Source organism: Meleagris gallopavo, chromosome 4 (genome assembly GCF_905368555.1).
Source record: "Meleagris gallopavo chromosome 4, MGAL_WU_HG_1.1, whole genome shotgun sequence".
Lineage (NCBI taxonomy): Eukaryota > Metazoa > Chordata > Aves > Galliformes > Phasianidae > Meleagris > Meleagris gallopavo.
The window spans coordinates 48949253-48971646 of record NC_139407.1 but is presented as its reverse complement, the minus strand read 5'-3'; the positions used below and the strand labels follow the sequence as shown (position 1 = coordinate 48971646).

The window sequence follows — 22394 nt, the reverse complement described above, 5'->3', positions numbered from 1 at the left end:
AGGAAACTGGAAGCTAGTTCTGAATAAAATGCAGTTATGCAATCATGACTTCAATTCTTTCCACTTCAGCTTGTTGCTTATTAGATCTGTCAATATTTTCAAATCCTTTAAAAAATAAAAAAAAAGTTTTCTTAAGACAGTAGTGTTTGGGGATGTTACTGATGCTACCCTTACTGCTTCCTCACTTATTTAGATGTAAAGATTAAAAATGTATTAGAGGCCACTGTTTATGTAAGAGTTATTTCTACCAGTAAATTAACTTCTCTATTTGTTTTAACACCATTAATAGTTGGTGACTATGTGGGGTTCTCTGTGGGGAGCAGAGTTAGCAGGAGGTGTACACAGCTCATGATGTAGTCGAATTGGGGGCTGTGCTGTAGGAAAAGTAAAATGAAATGTAAGAAGTACTGACTTGGACAGTACTTTACAGTTATGATTGTTTAGATGCATGGATAAAATACTAGAATAAGCGATTGTGTTTTTGTCCTTAAAATGTCTCTAAAATTGTGCATTTTCCAGCATCTTCTCACATCATCTTAGTGCTAATATTTATTACATAGGTAAGGATGGGAAAACTTTTTCAGGAGGGATGATTAAGGAGAAAAAGTATTCTTTTAATAAAGGCAGTGTATAGATATGGAGATTTAAAACTTGATTTTCTAGATGAAAGTTGCTGGAACAGGAAGTTATCATCTTGCTTTGTTGTATACGGCTCATGACAGATGACCCACTTTCCTGGCTTTTGAGTTCCTGGCACAGGCCAAAAGCTCTTACAATGGTCATTCTGTTGTTTGCTGAAAAACCTGCTAGTGACAAGATTGGTGCAAAATAAAATTATGCAGTGTATTTAAATGTTATTGTCTGATTAACAGTAGCTTGCAGAGAGTTGCAATTTCCTAGTTTCTTGCACATTCACCTGTTTTTTCAGCCCTTTTTCATGGTAACATGCTGCCCTTCCATCCGTATTTTGAGTAGGAGGTTATGTAGTAAAAGTCAGCCCTCCTTGAAATGCAGATGTCCTTTGTGTACAAAACCAGGCATCACTTCAGTGATGAGAGAAATAAACAAAAGTTCAGCGTGATGCATACTTCACCAGTTGCTGACATGGGAGTAGCTCATGCTTTGCCGCGCTAAATAGAAACGTTTGGTAGCTGTATTAAATACAGCTGCTGTACTCCTTCCTGGTCACTGCAGTCGAGAGCATTGTATTGAGAGAGCTAGTATTGGATTGTACACACACCTGTAGTGTGTCATTTAACATAAAGGTAAATGCATTCAATTAAATGCTTGCATAGGCGTTAGCTACGTGTAATGCTTACCTCCAAGTATTGTTTCAAAAACTTGAGTTGGATCAGCGTGAAATAGGGTTGAAATAGTGTTGAAGATGTTACAGAGAGAATTACGGAATGGAACCTGCTGCATCATCGTACTCTTTGGTTGGACTGTTGAGTTGACTTAACTTCCCATTCTCCCCTCTCTTTCTTTTGTATAGTACAAACAAAATCCAGAAATGTTTAAACAGACAGCTCGACTTTGGGCACATGTGTATGCTGGAGCACCAGTTTCTAGTCCAGAATACACCAGAAAAATAGAAAACCTTTGTGCTATGGGCTTTGATAGGGTAAGTATATACATGAGGTTCCCTTCCAACCCAAGCCATTCTATGATAGGTAACTTGAATGTTTTTCAGTAGGAGTGGGGCAAACATGTATGTGGCAATAGAGGGAGCCATTCAGATGTTGAAGTAAAACTTGCTATTTCTGTTCAATTTGGAGATTCAATCATATAGTTTGGCTACAGTTGGAGTTCTGAGATGCTTTGTTATTAGTAAATGAATAAATTAGTAAATCTGAAGTTCCCTCACCCTTTTTGAAGGTGAAAATGATCAGTTAAGACTTGGGTGAAAAACTAACATAAACTGATAAATGTGCAAACATCTCATTTCATTTCTCAGTCGCAGGCTCACGCTCTGAACACGTTACTGTTTACCTGTTTACCTTTCTGTTTGTTTTCTCATTGCAGAATGCAGTAATAGTGGCCTTGTCTTCAAAATCATGGGATGTAGAGACTGCAACAGAATTACTCCTGAGTAACTGAACCATGTAGAGAGCTGCTTCGGTTGTCCAGCTTGCCCCTTCTGGAGGAGCATCACCATCTGTTATTTTTAGGATTCTATATAGATTCTCTTTTAAAACTGGCACTCTTGCCTGATGATGCTATCTAGGCACGATTGGAGACTGAAAAACCGCTCTGTAAATAAAGCTAATTAAACGTCTGTGTAAATTTAAAAAGGGGAAATACTTTAATTTTTTTCTTACTAAATATTGTAAAAATTCTTTGAGCTCAGCTAAAATAATGGGGGAAAAACATGCCTACTTTTGTGTTTAGCAGTGTGACGAAAACTAGCAGGAACTTTCTTCAGGATTTTGATTTAGTAATTCAGAAAGCCACATTTTTGAGTGTTAGTCATCAAAATTGTTGGTGCCGCTCATCACAGCTATCTTACTGTTCTTAACATGGATCCTATGTGCCTGTGGATTGACCTATATTTGCATGCTTGTACTTAATAGACGTATTAGGTAGGGTCGCTGAAGAGAGCACCATTTAAGTACTTGAGTGTTCTTGTACCTATTTTCCTGAAAGACTTTAAAAGATTTACCCAAAGTTCCAAATGGTGACCTGTTCAGAACCTTTTTCTTCGTAGCTTATTAATTGGGAAACCGGATTCTCTTCTCCCTTACGTCATACAGCTAAGAACCCTCCCTAGATTATTCTTCATTCTGTTGGTATTGTGTGCCATGTATGGTAGTCTAGGCTCGCCTATGAAGAACATATTTTGAATTATCAATGATTTTCATCCATCGTATTTTCTACACACCTAGTAAGGGTTTAGTATGCCTTGATATAGCACAAGAATGGAGCTGGTTTTCTTTTTTTTCTTTTTGTCTTAAGTGGATGTAAAATGTTCTTCAGTATATCTTGGATAATATGACTTCACTGGATTTGAAGGAGGAAAAAGCTGATTCTCTGGCATACTGAGAATTATATTTTCTTTTGAGTACTTGATATGATGCAATCAGCTGTTTTTGCAGCAGTTTTCTAGCTTTATTTTGGGCTTCAGTTTAAGGATTGCTTTCCAGGTACTTGAAAACTCATCCTTGCTCGCATTTTTCTCTAGTTGACACATGGAGGCTGTGTTGGTGTTTTTACTGTACATACTTCAAATGCACATAGAAGTTTGTTCTCAATTTAGCTTTCTTTTGGATTGATGTTTCTGATAAACGAGAACTGAAACTTACCTTGGCTTGTACATACAGTCAGTCGTCTTATTCGTATTAAAATGACATTTCATCCTGAGTGCAAAAGCTTGAAAATTATTAGTTTTGCAACTTCAAACACTAGTACATCTATTTAAAGAGAGCTGTATTGTCTCTATGAATATGACGCTAACTTTTGAGAATATATCTGACAAGGAAGTTCAGAGAAATCCTGAGAATAGGGTGGGGATTGTCAGTGCTGTACCATGTAAGTCATTTTTCCACAACTGTTTCTTTTCCTGAAGAGTGTATTAATGGGGGTGGGATGGGGAGGTACATCTGGTTGGGTTTTTTCTTGGACTATGAAGTACAGGCTGAAATAGTTTCACTCTTTGTAGAGGTTTGTTTATAAGTTGTACTAGAGGGGATCAGGAACACTGTACCTGATCAATGTCTGGAGCATAGTTGTTGTGGAACAGAACCAGAAAATAGAGCTGTACAGACCTAACTCTTCAGGGATGTGCTCTGAACTCTTCTGTCCCATGTGTCCAAGCTTAAAATATTTTGGGGCACAGACAGCAAATACTTCTAACTCATATCAGTGCAATACTAAATGCATTTGCTTAGTCTTATACCTACTGCTTTTTGAGGTGTAGTCAGTGATCGCTTTTCTTGGATTTTCTTGAGTTAGTGTAAATCATTCTCGAAGATGCCAAAGGAAACAAATTGTTTTGTCTTTCTTTATATTTATTTATTTTTTTAAACAAGAAGCTGCTACTGTTCAGCTGGTATGCTAGGTGAGAACCAGGGACGGTAGGAAACTAGCAGAACGCTGCTAGTGTTAACCTCAAATTGCTGTCTTTTGTGTTGTACAGGGTAAGAACTTGATTACATCAAAGCCTTTTCTGTTGTGTTGTTTTATCCTGGTGGTAATTATAAATTGCTGACTGCTTTCCCTTGCTGCTGCTATTCATCAAAAGAAGGAACTCTGAAATTGTTGTCAAGGGACGTAAAACTTCTGTCATGGGCTTCTGCATGTGTCTTTGGATGAGATTGGTCTCCTAAGAGCACCCACTGGAAGCGCGTGTACGGAGATACCCAGACTTCCTGAACCGTGCGTAAAGGAAGATGGAGAGGGAAGAAGAATGGAAGTGGCTTTGAGGTGGTCATGGTCACCACTGAAACAACAGCCCGTTAAGTTCTGTTTCTCTTGTGCAGTTACCTCATTTTTGTCTCCATAGAAGAACACTTGTCTTTCCTTTCCCTTACATGTAGGTGTTGGACGCTACTTTTTGCCCTCCATCCCCACGTGCTTTACAGCAGAGATACCTTGATGCTAGCTCAGGTGCTGGCAGAGGGCAGCTTCTCAAGGCCTGAGCTGGGAAGGAGAGATGACCAACATTAAGGAGACATCGGTGGGCTGAAGTTCTTGAGTTCTCATGTTAGTCTTTTATAAGGAGTGGTTTTGTCGTCTTGATAGTTATCAGAGTTGAATATAGGAATAAGGTTGTACAAGGTTAGTTCAGCTGCGGCTGGGGCTGAGCCCCAGGGAGTTTACTATCAGCATTCAGCTCACTGAGTTTGTACAAAATGTAGTCGTGCTATCTGTGTGAGCATCGCCGTGTTCTGGGCACTACACATTTGCCAATGCAGAGCTGCCACAACGGTCACTCTGCTTCAGGCTCGGGCTGTACATTTTCTGCTTGCTTAAAACAGGAATTTTTGTGAACTGTGGGGACAGTTGCTTGCTGAGTACGATAAATCTTGTATTGTCTTCCTTCAGTATTTAAGAAAAGAGCTTGAAACAGTTACTCTGAAGTCCAGATGGGCCAGTTTTTCTAAACAAGGTGTTGCTAATGGAGCACACAGATTTCCAGAGCATCAGATCTCACTGCTCAATGTTCTAATGTTCATCTGGCAAAGTGGTTGGTGGGGAACCAGCAGCTCCTATCTCATCCACTTCTTCAAAAAGCAAAGTGTAATTTTGCATAGAGATAAAGAAATGTCCCTTTGTGTTGCCAAAAGCCTCTGTTTTCCTTTGAGTGCCAAACTCTCTATCTCTGGCCTCTTCTCCCCCTTGCCAAACTCTCAGCTTTCTCCATCGTATCTGTGAAGGAGTTGTGCTCCTGCTGTGACCAACTGGGACCTCTTGGACAAAGTGATGGTTCCTTCCAGAAAGTTTTGGCCTGCGGTGCTACTCCTGCACGCTCCGAACTTCCCTTTTGCAGCAAAAAGCATGCCAAGCCAGCAGCGCCAGAACTGGGTGTGAGAGCGCAGCTTTCTGGTGAGGCTCGTGCCAGCTGGGCACTGTGCTGTGCCTGGCCCAGGAGTTAGCTGTGGGGCTGGGTGCTAATGGACTAAGAATATTGTCTGCCTGTCTTCTCCTTTCAGATCAGAATAAAAGAAGAATTAAATAGTCAGGAAGGAGCTTACCTGGTGATACCAAGCCTGTAGTGGGTGTGAGTAACAAACATTCAAACTATGCAAATTTAAGCTGTGAATCAGACTGGTTGCTTGAAAGCCTATGGAGTGCTGCTTTAATGGGAGGGGGAAAATCAAACCTGAAACATAATTTCAAGCAAGAGTTCTTGTTTACTGCATCTGTTAATGTGAAATGTTCAGTTTTCAGTGAGGGGAAGAAGCTTGACTGTGTGCATGTCCCTTGCTTCCTTCCTAAATACCAGTAAAAGCTGGCTTAGGGTTGGAGGCTTGCCCAAAGGGGAAAAGGATAACCAACTGAGCAGTGTTAGTTTGGTTTCATGTCTGCTTATAAGCAGCCTTAAGGTCAGGTGTCCTGTCCTGCCCTATTTGTTGATGGCAGAAGTTGATCCAAAGCATCCGGAGGAGTGTAGCTGCTCACTTGTGCTGTGCTGTGCTCTGTAGGACTTGATGAGCTGAGAACACCTTTCATGGTGCCATCCATTGCATCGTCCAGCTGCAGCAGGAAGCCAAGGTGCTCACTGAGTGCCTGGCGCGTTGCCAGGGAAGGCCGTGTAGGTGTATTGCTGTGAATTGTTCTCGTTTTCCAGTCAGAGCCTTCTCTTTATGGCTAGGTGAAGGAGCAGCTGTTTCTTCCCTCTTGCTCATTTTCTCATCTATTCTGAAGCCATCAGTGACTGCACACAGCTCGCTCTTCTGCTGGTGCTGCATCCTCGGCCGGTTCGGCCATAGCCACATCACCCCAGCTGTCCTCAATGCATTTTGCTTCTCGCTCGGTTATTCCAGCTGCAGTGCTCTGTAGTTAGCAATTCATCTTTTCAGATCTGCTCTCATTCAGCAAAATCTTAGAACCCGTTTGCACTGTACTGTGATGTTCCTTCTCTGCTGTTACCTGCTTTGTAGGCATCAAACTCTCTGGCCGGCTGCTTGTGGCGCTGAGCCTTTCCTTGCTGGTGTCAGCTGGGAGATGTGACTCAACAGCTGAGGAAATGTACTGTGAAAATGCTGTACCTGCCCACTGCTGGTGCTGGGGGGTGGCTGGAGGAGGCTGCCCTCATAATGCTGATGTCAGCTGTGGATGAACCCTGCTTTTCACTTTTCCATCTGAAATTCTGACTTTTCTTAAAAAAAAACAAAAAACAAAAAAACCTTAAAACCCTCAAAAATATATTAAAAAGTCTGATAAAAGCTATGGTAGGAGGCGGGCTCCTGTGCATCAGCCTGCCTGTAATGGAGTGGGGGGGCTGGAATGCAGCATCAGTGTTTTTTGTCTTGAAAATAAAAACTACACAAACACTTTTGTACACAAATGATTTTTTAAATAAACACACATTTGAAAAGATGTTGATTTTTTTCACTGGGAATGCTTAATAAATGCATGTTTCCCTGAAAGCAGTTTTCATTTTATTTCTGGTAATTCAGATGGTTCTCATGTTCCCCAGTGCACTGCCTCTGTGGCAGCAGTGAGAGCAGCTGGGCTCTGTCCTGATGCTCGTGGAAAAGAGTGAGGGAGAAATTGTGTAAATTTAATCTGTAGTGAAAGCGTGCGTGATTTTGGCTAAGGCTGCCTCACAGCACACACGGTGTCTCCCTTAGAAAAAGAAAAGTGGTGTAGGCTGTGTCTGAAGAAAGAGAGGAAGAAGCCTTTGTTTTCTGCTGCTGCTCTTGTAGTTGTGCATTAACAAGTTGGTACGCTGCATGAACTGCGGCACTTCTCTGCAGGGAGGTGACGGCTCTTGCTGAGCTCCCAGTTCTGTCCTGTAGCTGGGGGAGGGCTCGGGCAGAGGCTGTGGCTGTCGCCTGCCTGGGCTGTGCTGGTGGGTTTGGGTCAGTGGTTGCTGAATGGAATAGGGTGGTCTGAAAGCTGCCTTCTGCTCAGCGGGAGCTGAGAGAAAATACTTGATGAAATACAGCTCTGAGCTGGGTTGCTGGCTGTGCATCGCGTGGTGTTGCTGTGCAGTGTGATGGTGTGACCGTGAAGAGAGGCTTTAATCTGTGATCACAGCTATGTTGTATGGTTCAGTTCTCCTGTATTTAACTTTGTGTTTTGGCAGCTGTAACGCTGACAAATTTTAGCCCTCAGCTGGGTAACTCTGGTAATGCCTATGCAGCAAGTCCAGGATGTAAAATTGTTTGAAGGCCAAGTTTGGGGCTGGAGCACCCATGTCTGGTATAATGTCAAATAAATCACGTTGTTTCACTTGGTAGCTGCTTTGTGGTGAAATACATCAGGTTTTTAGGTGGGTTTTAGCCAAGTGAAGAACAAATGCAGAGCGGCTGGAATTGTGAGGGAAAAATGAGAGCTATGGTGGTGGAGGGCGAGAAGTGGCTCACAATGCAATCCACTTACAGTGGGGCAGGAGGCTGATGCTTGCAAGCACCTTGTTTGCCCTGCCCAGGTCCCTTCCTCCCTGCATTACTGCCAGAGCAGCTGTTCTCTTTGCTGCTGGGCTGGGAGAGGCATTGCTGCAATGTGTTAAACAGGAGTGAGGCAGTGAGCTGCAGGACTCCTGCTGAGCCTGCTGGAGAGGTTGGGGAGGCTCTGCAGCCATGGTACCCACCTGTAGGCACAGCCCTGCCTGCCTCAGGAACCTAACCCTACCCTAACCCAGCCCCAGGTGGAACAGCAGCCCCTCACCACCAACAGCCAGTTGAATTGCCAGTCAGATTCGGAGGAGATTTTTGTTTCTGGAAGCAGGCCTAGAGCTGGTCAGCTCCAGTTCACAGGGGTGAGAGTTCATGGTATGTATTTCTTTGTTAGCAAAGAAATGGCACTGGAAATCCCACCACTGCCATATTTCTTCCAGCCCCGAGGCTAAAGAGCAAACCCTGGGTGTGGAGCAAGGCACGAGCACTCCTGGTGGTGGCCAGTGCATTTTTAAGTTGTTACAGGAAGGTGGAGTAGCTGAGATGTGTCTTACCTGTGTCCAAAGTGATTTGAATGAGCTCAAGTTATCAGCTTCAATAGAATGAAGACTTGTTTATGGCTTTCACCATTAAAGGGACAAAGTCTGTGAAATGAAGCGTGTGTGAATGTTCCAGAGGCACATTATGGCTGGGCTGGGGGATGCGCTCCTGCTTGTCATGCACATTGCCCTTTATAGCAATCTCCCACATTCAAGTCCCTAACTGGCCTGAACCACATCAAAACCCCAGGAGCAAACTGTCTGCAGGCCACGCTTGTCAGAAGAGAGAGCTACTTAGAAGCAGACATGTCCAAACAAAGTAAGTACTGACAGTTCACAAGTCCGATGGTGCAGAGGTAGAAAAAGCCAAATGGCTCTTAAGAACAAACAGGGAAAGTGCTGTTTCTCAGACTGATCATTTGTCACTCCTCTTACCTAGGAACAGTCCTCAGCTGTGACTGTTCAGCAAGGAGAAACCCATAGTGCTGCACATAAGGAGGCACAGCAACAGGACATGCTGGGGGCACCTAGCTGGAAGCAGCTCCCTAGAAATGGACCTGGGGGTTCTGGTGGCCACCAACCTGAACGTGACTCAGTAACATGTCCTTGCTGCTGACAAGTGGCATCCTGGCCTGTGTTAGGCACAGCACTGCCAGCGGGGTAAGGGAAGTGGTCTTCTGCTCAGCTCTGGTGAGGTGTCTCTGGAGTGCTTAGTCCAGTGCTAGGCTGCCCAGCTTGAGAGGCCTGGATATGACAAAAAGGATCTAATAAAAGGCCTGGAGCTCCTTTTCCGGGAGGAGAGATAAAGAGCTGGGACCGTTCAGCCTGGAAGGGGCTCAGGGGGATCTCATTAACATGTATAAATGCCTGAAGGGAAGGTGCAAAGAGCAGGAAGCCAGGTTCTTTTTAGTGGTGTGCAATACCAGGGCAAGAGGCAGAAGACATAAAATGTAGCACGGGAGGTTTCCTCTGAACACCAGGAGCACTTCTGTGCTGTGTGGGTGACAGCTCTGGTACAGACTGCCTGGAGGCTGTGGTGTCTTCTCCTTGGAGATCTTCAGAAGCTGCCTGGGCATCTCTCTGGTGTCCCTGCTGGAGCTGCAGCTGGGCTGGAGGGACCCAGAGGTCTGTGCCAGCCTCAGTTGCGCTTCTGTCCCAGATCTAGAATTTGTAACTGTACCTACTGGTCAGTTCATCTTTCTAGGAACAATGACCCAGTGGTGTGGACGGGGACAATTTCCTTCCAAGCCTACAGCCACACATGTGCCTGGCCTCCCTGCTGCTGGCCCTGCAGAATCACTCAAGCTGGGATGCAGCAGAAGCCATCCATTTCAGTTCTGCACCCCTCCCCCAACTCTGGGAGTCTCTGCACTTGCAACTGTTTGGACATCAAGAAAGCTGCCATGAGTCTGACTGTAATAAAATAAACAGATTCTTTTTACATATACATACATATATATTTCAAAGTAGGTCAAAGCCACCTCCCTTATCCTACTTAGAAGGATTTTGGTAGTATCTGCTGTGTCAGTGCATTCAAATAGTTGGTGCCTGAAGGTTGAAAGAGATTATACAAAAAAGCCCCTGACGTTACTGCCACACATTGTACTTACTGGTTTTGAAAAACGAGTGAAATTACGAACTCGTGTTATGAGCAAAAAAACAACCAAACAGGGTCAGCAGGAAGAGAAAATGAATGGGAAAGGCGCCTGCTTGAAGGTGTGCAATCAGAAAAACATGTAATGCTGCCTGAAGTGAACTGCCATCATTTCAAAGGACTCAAAGCCCAGTACTGACATCACAGGAGCACAGCACGGCTGAGGCTGGCAGGACCTGTGGGTCCCTGTGGCCCAGCCCCAGCCAGGACACCAGAGCAGGTGCCCTGGTCCATGGCCAGGTGGCTTCTGAAGATCTCCAAGGAGGAGAGCCCACAGCCTCTGCAGCCCAAGCCAGTGCTCCAGTGCTGCACTATAAAGGTTATTATTATTTATCTTTTAAAAGCATCTGAACGAAATTCCTTATATTTCAGTTCACCATGATTGCCTCTTGTGTGGTCACTGAGAAGAGTCTGACACCAGTTCCTTACCTTCTATCAGGTATTTATACAGAGAGATGTGATGGAGCCCCAGAGCCATGAAGTATTCGCAGTTCTCAAAGAGCAGCCAGAACTATCTACTTGTGCTGGGATAGACTCACGCTCCAAATGATGGCAAAGGACAGGTAGGACTTCCTCATAGCTGAGAGGAACACACACAGTTTGGAGCTTGGGGTTTACTTGCACTTTTCCAGTCTAAATCAAGCAAAACCTATCGCATAAATGCCACCTCGCCTCTGGTTTCTGGAAAAACACCTTAGAAATGCAATGTGAATGCTATTGTACCACGAGGAAGTATCACCACCAGCCTAGAATAACTCACAGTGAGCTCAAGATCAGTCTCCAAACCCCTACCTCAAACTAGGAATATTACAAAGCGAAATGAAGCATGTCCTTGCAACATCCAGTTAAGCATGTGGAAACCACTAGTGTGACAAATTAAGCTTTTAGGAAAAAAAAAAAAAAAAAAAAGGAATATTTGTATCAAAATGGCTGAAAACTGTTTCATAGTTTCAAAATAAAAGCAGTAAAGACATCAGATTTTCAGATGTGCATAGGAAAAACATCAACAGGAGAAATTCAGTTGTTAATGTGATGAACAACATACACTTGTGGAAGTCTGTCTGACATTACATTAGAGGCTTTGAGCAAGAGAAGCAAAGAGCTTTATGCAGCAACTACATGTAAGAGAGAAACCTCACCCAAGCAGAAGGCTGGGAACATGCTGAAATCAGACACCTTTCCCAGAGACACCAGTGCTACCCCAAAATATCCTCAACATCCCAGCTTTCTTGCTGCCTGGGCAGACAGTGGTTGCTACACCTATGCTGCACCAAAGAAAGAACTCAAATTATTCCTGAACAGACAGCGATAATCTACCTGCTGTGGAGCACTCAGACCTAACACCAAAGCAACTCAGCTCATGTCTGAGACTGCAATAATCATAGGCCAGCTTTTGCTTCCCAAAAGCATTGGTGAATCAGGGCCAAGATACATCAATCTCAGCTTCCAGGGCAAACAGAGATGAGTTTAATGACTGAACTTAAGGAGTAAAACGTGTATTTCTTGTTCTAGAGCTTGCCTGCCTTGCAGCTGTATGAACACACATCTGAACTCTTGTGGCTATGAACACACATCTGAGCTCTTGTGGCTGTTGAAATAATAGTCTGGTCGTGGGTGTGGGACACTGAATGTATGCAGAGCTACCTGGTTGAGCTTCTTACCTCAGCTGACTTGCTGTTGACTACCCCATCACCAGCATGACTTCTCAGCCAGTTACAAATTAGCTCCAATAACCACCGTGCTTCCTCTGAAGAGCAGACGTGCCTCCCGATGCTCCTACTCCTCAAGGACCCAACTGTGCCGACCATCTGTGCTGCCCGTGGATGTCTCGGCTCTACTGACCATGGATCTAATCGTGCAGCTGGTGGTAAACCCACCAGGCTGAAAATTGAATGGGTCTTATCAAAGTTAAAGGCTCACAGCAAGTCCTGACTCTTCCTCCTAACTGACAACACCCAGCCACTGCAGAGTCTAGCTGTTCCCTCAAAAGTTTGTCATCACACTTGCAAAGCAGAAACAGAGAAGATACATTGTTGTGGACTAGGAAGACCTTTCCATCAGGTAAAATAGGAAGGCTTCTCCCAGGGCAGTGTTATAATGACTATATACTGTTTGGTGAGACAGTAATTCTGCAACTTTGTAGCATAAGTACAGCTTGTGTCAAACATCATGAGTGACACCAAAGCTCTGAGGACCACGATGACATTGTTTGTCTTTAGGCAAATGAGACATCTCTGAGTTCAGATGTAGCTGCTTCTACCAGGTAATGGAGGGAGTGTGCATGTTTCTTCAGTTTCTGTAATCTGAGCAAAGGGTTTGAACCTGAACAAGTCTGAACTGACCTCTTCTTAGGGTCCCATCAGATCACTTCTTTCTTTCTTTACAAGCTGCTACAATAGCCTAAAACTTCATTAGCTCCTTTGGAACTATAGAAAGTAAGGTCAAGTACGGAGGGAAGGATGGGTCGTGTTTCTGATGCTGAAGGGACACAGCAGGTGCTGCTGTACAGAACTTCAACTGCTGTTCAACACCTCGCTATTCTCTATGCATACCTGTTGTTGCACCGTGACAGTTCCTCGGCTGAGACCAGCTACTCTGAATGATGTTTAGTTATCAGCTATGCACACCTGGAGCCCGGCTTGCAAGCAGACTTTATAGTCCAACTTCTTTGGTTTGGGCTATTTCCTCAAGCACTGATTTGTGTCTTGATTTCTGCACACAAACAAACAAACTTATTACTGCCAAAAACACAACCATGGAGCACACGTACAACTGGACTAGGATTTCTTAAAGAAACAATTTCTTGGGTACTGATTTAGAGAACCCAAATCTTTCTGGAGCTTCAGACAAGACAGTTCAGCTATGAGAGCTATCAGACTGACTACTGAGTTTCATGTTAACTAGTGTTGAACTTGGTCCACTAATGTGTGCTAAACATCTACCAGCTGGAAAAACATTTTAGGAAAGATAATTTAGTTGTTATTTAGCATATGCAGAAAAGATTAATAATGCATATTATCCTTCCTGTTTAAGACATACACCAGTTTGCTCTAGAAATATTACCTTGTTTATAACAATTATTCAGATTAAATTTTGCTGAGTGGCTCAGGTTTCATGTACTACTTTACAAAGGATGGTCCCAGAACAGCCTTCCTCTCCTATAAAGAGCCAAACAGCCCCAGAATCAGAGAAACAGAGATAAATGCATATCTGCTAAGAAATCAAGTCACAGTTTTATGAAAATGAGAACTTAAAAGATGGTAACTTAGAGCTAACCATGGATCTGAATGCAAAACCTCAATGCCATGCACACACACGGGTTTTAACTGGGCTTTCTTTTATTCCTTATCACAGAATAAAAGGTGGAAACCTCTGAGCATCAGTTCTCTCATTACCATGAGACAATCCCCACTGCTATTTTAAAGCTCACATACAGTCAACGACAAAATAAGCATCTCCTGCCTTGCAGTCATTTGCCTTCAATTCCACAGCTCCACACTGATCAACAGATTTTTATTATTTGTTCTAACCTCAAAAAGAGTACTGGCAATGCATACATTACGTATGGATAAAAATTATGCCTGTGCTTCCCTGTATTTGGTATAAAGGCTAATGTTCACCCCTGGAGTAACTGAATTTTGCCACATGTGCTCTCAGGACTTTGGTGAGTGGTAGCTGGAGTCAGGCAGAGAAATTCTGCATGTAAGCTGCCTATGGTGTCAACAAACCAGTGGACCTTTTCCTATGCATTTCTGCACAGCCTAATTTGCAGCATGGAGTGCTCATTTTCTTTAGCTAAACTGGCAATCGACGTACAGAAGTAATTCAAATGTCCATTTAAAGAAAACAAAAGAAATTCTAAGTCTAAAAAGAAAACTGAAAAAAAACCAAAAGCCCTGCTCTGAGCATGGCTCTGAACCATGCAGCCTCCACAAACACTTTCTAGCCTCAAAAGCTCTATCAGGATCCCTTGGGTGACTTGACAATTAAACTGATTAAAAACTGACCTATATAAAAACTGAACTTGCCCCCCAAAATAGTTTTTTGAAACAATTCAGAATTAAGTATTTGCACAATTTGCCAGGACTTTTCACGTAGTTATTAAAGGCACATCACTAAATACCAGAGCTCATTTTTAAGAGAGTTCCCTTCTTGGTAGCACCTACAAACTTCTACCTAAAAGGTTTAAAAATTGTTTTAAACCAACAGAGCACATCAACTCCATGAGAGAAACATTTGACCAGAGCACAAAATCCCAAACCAACTGTGTTATGATCAGTGAATCAAATTTGTGGAAGTATCTCAGTTACAGAAATCAAAACCTGATGGATCAATGTGTGATTAAATGCTTTTCAAATCCCCTTCAATGAGAGCATCTAAAACACTTCAAGTCAAATATTTTCAGACAGTTCTAGGAGAAGCTGCACATACTTGCAAAGCAGAGTATATTTTCTCTGTAACAGAGGAAAAATACGCCGCAACACCAAATAAATGCTTGATAAGGGAGACTCAGTCCTTGTTTATCAGTATGCAACCACACTGTATCCATCCCAGGACAGTGAGTAATCCTCAACTTTAGTCAACAGCACCCTGCTCCTCTACAGGGCCAGCAGGGGATTGCAAAACAATCTGCAAAAGAGAAACAGCACTGAGGCACAAGCAAAACGAACTGCCTGCAGTTGTTCTGCTGACCAACCCCCTTCCTGCCATACAACTTCAGCAGTTATCCACCATATTTCACCTAAACACGTACCTTTTAAACTACATGAAGCTGTCTGCTTTACAGCCTATATGCTTATTTCTATGAACACCATGTGCAGATGCAGGTTTTTTGAGAGAGAAATTAAAACCAAAAAAAGGAGAAGAAAAAAAAAAAAGACTGCCATGTGACACCTAGAAGCGTTTATTTTATGCAACAAACTTAAATATGATCATGTGTACATAAAAGTGTACACTTTTATCTATGCTGAACAATGCCAGGAAACGTAATATTGATGCAACAATCTTCTAAAATAAACATTAAAAATGAGCCTGAACAGGAAGACAAAATGCAAAACAGACTTACTTCCAATCAGCACGATGCTTAAAATTGAGAGCAATCCTAAACATTTCCAACTTTCCTTACAAAGCTGCCAAAGTCCAACTATTTTTAAAAATTGATTTTTTTTTCTTTACATCAATAATAAAAATCTGGTGACAAACATTATAAAATCAAATGCTGGACTGTCTTTACTCCTTTAAAATTCAGAATATTCCAACAGAACCGCAGGAGTAAAAACACTTAAAAGTGATATATGTTTTTATAAAACAAACATCAATATGTACATTTATTGCAAATTATATTAAACTAAAATGGAGGGAAAATTAAAAAAATGAAATGTCTACTTGCGAATTAATAATTTTAAGTGATTACTTTCCCACTCTGATAAAAATCAGAAAGCAACATTTATAAAATTGCCACCACATGACTTTTCATAGCAGGGAACTGAAATCTGTACATCTTACTTTTGCAGAAAAGTAGGCAGGCAGAAAGAATTATACATAAAACAGTCTCCAAAAGTAAAGCAAAAAAACTTTTTTTTTGTGATTTTTTTTTTCTTCTCGTCTTATTTAAAATCCGTTCAGTAGACTTCTACTTTTTCTGTGAAACATGGGAATACCTGGCTCTAGGATCGCAATTTTTCAGTGTCAGTGTAAGGACATCCCTCTGACTTCCTTTAAAAAAAAAAAAAAAAAAAAAAAAAATGCAGCATGAAAATTAATGGTGTAAATACACTTTTAAACTCCAGAATGCAGGAACTGGAACCAAGTGTTAAGCAATTTGCTTAATTATTGACTTTTCATAAAAAAAGTCTCTGGGGAAATAAGTACAGATGCTTTTAGCCTCTTTCTCAAGAGTTTCTGCTTTACATTTCCATTGAGAAGGATTAATTTCACGTGGAAGGGAAGCATAGTTTTCCTTCTGTTTTCAGAGCTGAAAGCTGTGTGTTTTTTGAAGTAATTTCAGTTCCTGTACAGGAAATTTCTGAATCCTAGTTTTTGCAGAAGCTTGGAGCATGCCTTTATTTGGCCTTCATTTCCTCCCTTTTCGAGTGAGTTTTCTTTTTACCTTGTGTGGGGGGAGAAAAGGAAATAAAGGTTAATTTTAAGGACAAGGAAATTATAGCTAATTCTGAATCAAACAGTATCTATAACGTCCAAGTGTTAGGTTATACACTCTTGCTTTATACACCGAGTCTTCCAACTCCAGCTTATATCTTCTTAGCTCTTATTTCATTAGCTCAACACAACTGAATTTCCTTACTGTATTCCGTAGTACCATAGCTTTCTGATTAACTTGAAAATACACAAGTTCAATGATGAACTGAATTATGGTTTCTCAGCATAAACAGAAGTACATTTCTTTGGAGCTTTCACTGAAACCACAGTATAATAACAACTTGTTTTAACTTACTGTATTTAAATACCTAGAATTATAAAAATAGCTTTACTTAGAAGCAAATCAAAGGTTTTTCAAATTTTCACATTATCTTGTACAATTCAACTTAAAAGCAAAAAGCCCATCACAGTACATATGTTCTTCTAGAAAAAGAAGACATTTCTTTGATTCCCTACTGTATAAACTGCAATAAAAACCATAGAATGGTCCTACATAAGATGCCTGCTACACCTTAAGGAAGCCTCCCTCTGCTATCTCTGTATCCTCAGTGTCTTCCTGGCTGCTCTCACAGGCCTTAAAAAGATCCATTGCACTCTGGGAATATCCTGGACTTGAGTCTATCTCCAACAGTGAATCTCCATCACTTCCAAGCACCTGGCTTCTGAAAAATGTTAACACTGTTTTGGTATTTTTTCCAAGAAACGATGTATTGCATATTTCAAAGAAGGAATCTCGATAGAACTGGTTTAAGACTACTGGTAGAGCAGTATTTTTACAAAGACTTAAAGAAAACTGACATATAAAGCAAGCATTGCAAGGCAGAACATAAATACTATTCTCTTGAAAGACTGAACAATTCACTAGTATATGAATCTTGTGAAAGGAAATGAGTAATTCTTTTTTACCAAGATTCTCTGCAAGATCTTCAATTTGACAACATCTCTAGAAAGAAACCATCCCAATTATTCACACCTCTCTAAGATTGAGCTTTCTTCCAGTGTGCTGGTTTGCTGACCTTACCCTTACTGCTCTATGGCTTTCGACACATTTTCATTAAAATTACCACTGTATCAGAACCAGCACATTTATACTTATTTGTTGTTTGTTTACATTGAAAATAAATCAACACATTTAAATACTAAAGGACAGAAAGGTAAATTATCAGAGAGCTATTTTTCAGATTGTGGTTTCAAATTCTGCTGTTGATTTATTTAAAACGTATATTAAATGTTTGTTAATATGAAACAAGCATCAGACACAACATATGAGAAAATAATTACAGTTAGAATTACAGTTTATTCTATTCATTAAAGATGATCACTTTTTAAGCCTTTATCATCAATGAGCAATGCACAAATTCCTGTACACTTAGCATTAATGAATAAACTGAAAGAACCTCAACTCTTAGTTCTTTTAAACAGCAATGCCAATAAGGGGAACCAGGATGCAATATACAAGAAACAATTTATATTATCCTATCTGAGAGAACAACTTCAGTTCTCTGACTGTATGTACACTGAAATAATAGAAAATAATGTATGTTGGATCATGGTGTTTATAAATTATTGTGGCTTAGCTGTGCTCTTAACATGTGCTTAACATATGTGTTATGATTCTAAATAAAGAGGCTATCTTGAAAAAGAGAAGCCACACCCCACCCACTTATTTCTTATTTAGTTTATTTTTACCTTTGTAGATCAATTTGTCTCTGTGCTGCTGCTGGCTTTTTTGCTGTGTCTTGCTGTTTTGGTGCTTTGGCGTTACCTGTCTCTAAACTTCCTGGACTTTCTTGACTGGCTGCTGCCCTTTTCCTTCCCCTGACAGGTGGCTTATTTGTTTCCTCATTTTTTGCAGTGGTACCCTGAGGTTCAGGTTTGGGTGGACGCCCTCTCCTGGTTTTTGCTGCAAGCGATGGTCCTGTTTCATCTGCATTATTTTCTTCTGCTTTCTGATGAATATTCTCAGTTCCAGATGCTGTTGCTGTTCTTTTTTTCCCACGTTCAGTACTGTTTCCTTGCGTAGCCTGATCGGAATTAATTTCCTAGGAAAGAAAAATCACTGATATGAAGAAAGATTGCCAAACTGAAATTGTTACCTCTGCTTGGCAGAAGCATGAGTTCATAAAATAAAGTGTTCTTATTAAAAAATAAATCAAACCTGCTCAGATCTAGTAAAAATTTTTACTAAATAGGATTTTTAAGGCTAAACAAAAAGAATTTTCTAGACTGTGTGCAGTTCCAAGTCTTAATTCAGAGAGATCAGGGTCAATATAACGAACTACAAATTGCTTTGACTTGCAACAACAGTTCTCCTTAAGCTCCTTCACTGCCTCTATAAGGGATTAATATCTGGTCATCTCCAAAGCTCACGTGGGTAATTCTGTCAGTTTAAATAGGTATGGCTTATTTGCATGTTCTTCCCAGTAAAATGAACAAAGTAACGGAAATGCTTCCGTTTCATGAAGCGCTGCCTGTATGTGAAAGACAAATGTGTCAATGCAAGTCTCTACACAAAAAATAATTCACATGGGAACAAAAATTGGATGCTGGAGCCTCCTTTGAACAATAGCTTGTGAAACACTTAGTAGAGATGCAGAGAAAAGAGTATTCAAGAAGCATGGCTAGGATGACTTAGCAATTTCAACTAATTAAGGTCCCTCCCTATTTAAAAGTGCTATGTCTGAACCAAGGACGTATCTGTTAAATATTCTTCCATTTGAACAAATGTTTAAGTAAGTCTTGCAGTCTCCGTAATCTTCATTCCTTAATCTTCATTTACCACTGCTATTCAGACTAACTTTACGAACAACCACTCCTGAAAAATTTCCACTCAAGTCACATTTCAAGAACCTAAAAAACAATCTGAAGAACTATTTCATAAATACCTTCCCTGTTATCTACCTTTTCAGAAGAGCTCTATTTTGGGAAAGAAGAATTAAAAACAGAAAAAAGAAAAGGAAGCAAAATACAGTTGAAATATGTATATTTTACTTCATTAGCTCATTGCTGTGAACATGTGGATGTTATTTGACAAGATCATGAAAACATTTTATTATATAAATCCAAAACATCTGTTTATTACTCTGATTTCATCTAATTAAAAGAGTCACTGTAGATATGTAAATTCTTATAATATGCAGAGCATGAGCCATCTATGTATCCCTAGATTGTAAGAGAAACCTCTATTGATTTTAGAATCACAGACTCATCCAGATTGGAAGTGACTTCTGGGAATCATCTGATCCAACCTTCTGTTGGAAACGGGTTATCCTACTTGTTGCCGTACCAATCCTTGAAGAGCATTCCATAATGCTTCTGGGCAACCTATCCCAGTGTTGTTTTCCTCACAATGCATGATTTTTTTTTGCTTATATCCAAATGGCATTTCCCCTTAAGCAACAAGAACAGAAAACCTCCATCTTCTCTGTGAATAGATTCACGGTACTGAAAGACTGATGAAGGCCTGCCATAGTTTCTCTCTTCTAGGATGAAGAGACCTAACTCTTTCAACCTTTCTTCAAATAACAATTTCTCCAAGCCTTTAATATATTGGTGGCTCTCTGGACTCCTGTTTTCAGTATCTGAGGTCACAGGATTCCAGGTATGGTCAAAAGAAAGTCAAATAGAATAGAATAATCACAGTGCTGGCTATACTGGTGCAAACCCAGGGCCCACTTTGCCCTCATGGCTGCCAAAGCATACTGCTGACAAGTTCTGCTGGTTTCCCACTGAGACAGTCCCCCCAGGGCCTTCTTAAGACCTGCAATCCTAGGCAGATCCCAGTACACTGCCCAAGGTTAATACACTCCGTGTGTAGGACTTAATATTTACTGCTGATAACTTCATGCAGCTACATGCTTTATAAGTTAAAAAAAATATATATATATATATATATATATATATATATATATATATATATATATATATATATATATATATATATATATATATATATATATATATATTATTTAGGCCTGGTCATCTCTCTCTAATGGAAGAAAAAGAAGGCATTAAAAATCCTCAAAGTTTGAACAACATACAGAGTTAGTTGCATGTTTGTTCTAGAGACTACTTGACATTCTCCAGACAGTATCTTGTCTGCAAAAATATAAAATAAAGGTGGGTACTTTTTGGCGCTCTATAAAAAAGAAGAAAGTATTTTCTGAATTTCTGTAATATTTTTGAGCATGATTTCTATAAATTACTCTGGATAAAATTAACAATAGTTTTGAAAACCAGAGGAGTTTCATTGGACTAAGAAAACCGTACAGTTACATTCAATGAAACCTGACATTATCAATTCCTCTGAGACCATCCATAGAGATGTATACTGAATTAACACCCATTTCCAAGTTAATTATAGAGATACAGTCCACAAAATACCCAAACATACCTTATTTTTCACAGGTTCTGTCTTTGCTGGTGTGACTGAAATAATTCGCACAGGATTTTCATCATTTTCACTGACACCAGTTTCTGATATATCTGAACTCGGTTCCCTGATAGCATAATTGAAGACAAAACAAAGCCAAGATATACAAAACAGAAAATAAAATGTTTGCAGCTTTTATTTAAGTCAAGTCCCTTATCACAAACATAGTGTCATGTAATTATTTTCACAAACATTATGAACGTTACTCTAACTCATGTTTAAGACAGAAATTCTATCAGATAGAAATAGCCAATTCTAGCAAAGATATAGAGGAAAAGTAAAGACCAGCAGCGCTCAAACCAATTTATACAAACATACAAAAATGAAATAGTTCCAAATAAATAAATAATCAAGATCATTTCATGCAAGTGTATTTCATGCATGCTTCTGTACCTTGATCTGTTTCCTGCAGAAGAGCTCAGCTCAGAGTTTACACTGATATTGCTTCCAGTCTCTGATCCTGTAGTTCTAATATACGGTCTCCTTCCAGTTGCAGACAATGGTTTGTTTACTGTACCTAACACACCGGTTGGTTTTGGCTAAAAGAAAATGGATTTATTTCAAAAACAGGAATTTTCAGACACATATTTTTAAATATGTTCTTGAATATTTAAAAATATTATTTCTGGATTAACAGTCTCAGTCATGATGCCATCAGTTTAGAGCTACAGACCTCATCCTTAATTAACAAGCAGTCACACGTTTATTTCTCATCATTTAAAGGTACTTCATCAATTGTTCTCTTTCCTGCTTTGAAGCCATAAAATCACAGAATCACCAAGGTTGGAAAAGACCCACAGGATCACCCAGTCCAACCATCCACCTATCACCAATAGTTCTCACTAAACCACGTCCCTCAACACAAAATCCAAACATTCCTTGAACACTTCAAGGTTTGGAGACTCCACCACCTCCTGGGCAGCCCATTCCAGTGCCTAACCACTCTTTCAGAGAAGTAGGATTTCCTAACATCCAGCCTGAATCTCCCCGGCACAGCTTGAAACCATTCCCTCTGGTCCTATCACCAGTTACACTAGAGAAGAGGCCGACCCCCAGCTCACTACAACCTCCCTTCAGGTAGTTATAGAGAGCAATAAGGTCTCCCCTGAGCCTCCTCTTCTCCAGACTGAACAATCCCAGCTCCTTCAGCTGCTCCTCATAAGGCCTGTGCTCCAGACCCCTCACCAGCTGTGATAGTGCTTAGAGAAGTGCCAACAAGAAACATAATGTTGGATAATACTAGACAAAATGATGTAGCAACATCCCATATTTGCAAAGCAAAACGTCTTTGGGAAAAAGCACTTCAAAATGTAATGCAAAACTGGATTCATTGCACCAGTAGAAAACGCATACATTTCTACTCCAAGAAAGCAGGCGTACAGAATCATGGAATATCCTGAGTTGGAAGGCACCCACAAGGATTCACGAAATCCAACATCTGGCTCAGCACAGAACTACCCAACGTTCAAACCATACTTCTGAGAGCGTCATCCAAATGCTTCTTGAACTCTGGCAGCTTGTTAGTATGATCACTTCCCTAGAGAGCC

General features: G+C 40.8%; 2 protein-coding genes and 1 long non-coding RNA gene across 9 annotated transcripts in view; 1 reads left to right on the top strand and 2 right to left on the bottom strand.

The window, feature by feature from the left end:
• Window positions 1-2291, top strand: part of UBE2K (ubiquitin conjugating enzyme E2 K) — a 34954-nt gene extending 32663 nt beyond the window's left edge. For all 3 annotated transcript variants that reach the window (XM_085223291.1, XM_085223292.1, XM_019614897.3), the window contains 2 exons: window positions 1493-1621; window positions 2023-2291. In XM_085223291.1, coding sequence (XP_085079417.1) covers window positions 1493-1621; window positions 2023-2097 — 204 coding nt within the window. In that variant the 3' untranslated portion in view covers window positions 2098-2291. The remainder of the gene's footprint in view (window positions 1-1492; window positions 1622-2022) is intronic.
• Window positions 2292-2925: 634 nt separating this feature from the next.
• LOC146544498 (uncharacterized) lies at window positions 2926-13380 on the bottom strand. The gene is made up of 2 exons (XR_014883165.1): window positions 12809-13380; window positions 2926-12137 (listed from the first exon to the last, which is right to left on the bottom strand). It is a non-coding gene; the product is annotated as an uncharacterized LOC146544498 (long non-coding RNA).
• Window positions 13381-15143: 1763 nt separating this feature from the next.
• PDS5A (PDS5 cohesin associated factor A) overlaps window positions 15144-22394 on the bottom strand; it is a 72939-nt gene continuing 65688 nt past the window's right edge. For 3 of the 5 annotated variants that reach the window (XM_085223288.1, XM_085223290.1, XM_085223286.1), the window contains exons 30-33: window positions 21241-21386; window positions 20809-20914; window positions 18105-18457; window positions 15144-16365 (exon numbers count right to left, since the gene is read on the bottom strand). In XM_085223288.1, the coding sequence (XP_085079414.1) occupies window positions 16362-16365; window positions 18105-18457; window positions 20809-20914; window positions 21241-21386 (609 nt within the window). In that variant the 3' untranslated portion in view covers window positions 15144-16361. Of the gene's footprint in view, window positions 16366-18100; window positions 18458-20808; window positions 20915-21240; window positions 21387-22394 lie in introns of those variants that run through there. The other 2 variants (XM_085223289.1, XM_085223287.1) reach the window with 1 other exon arrangement.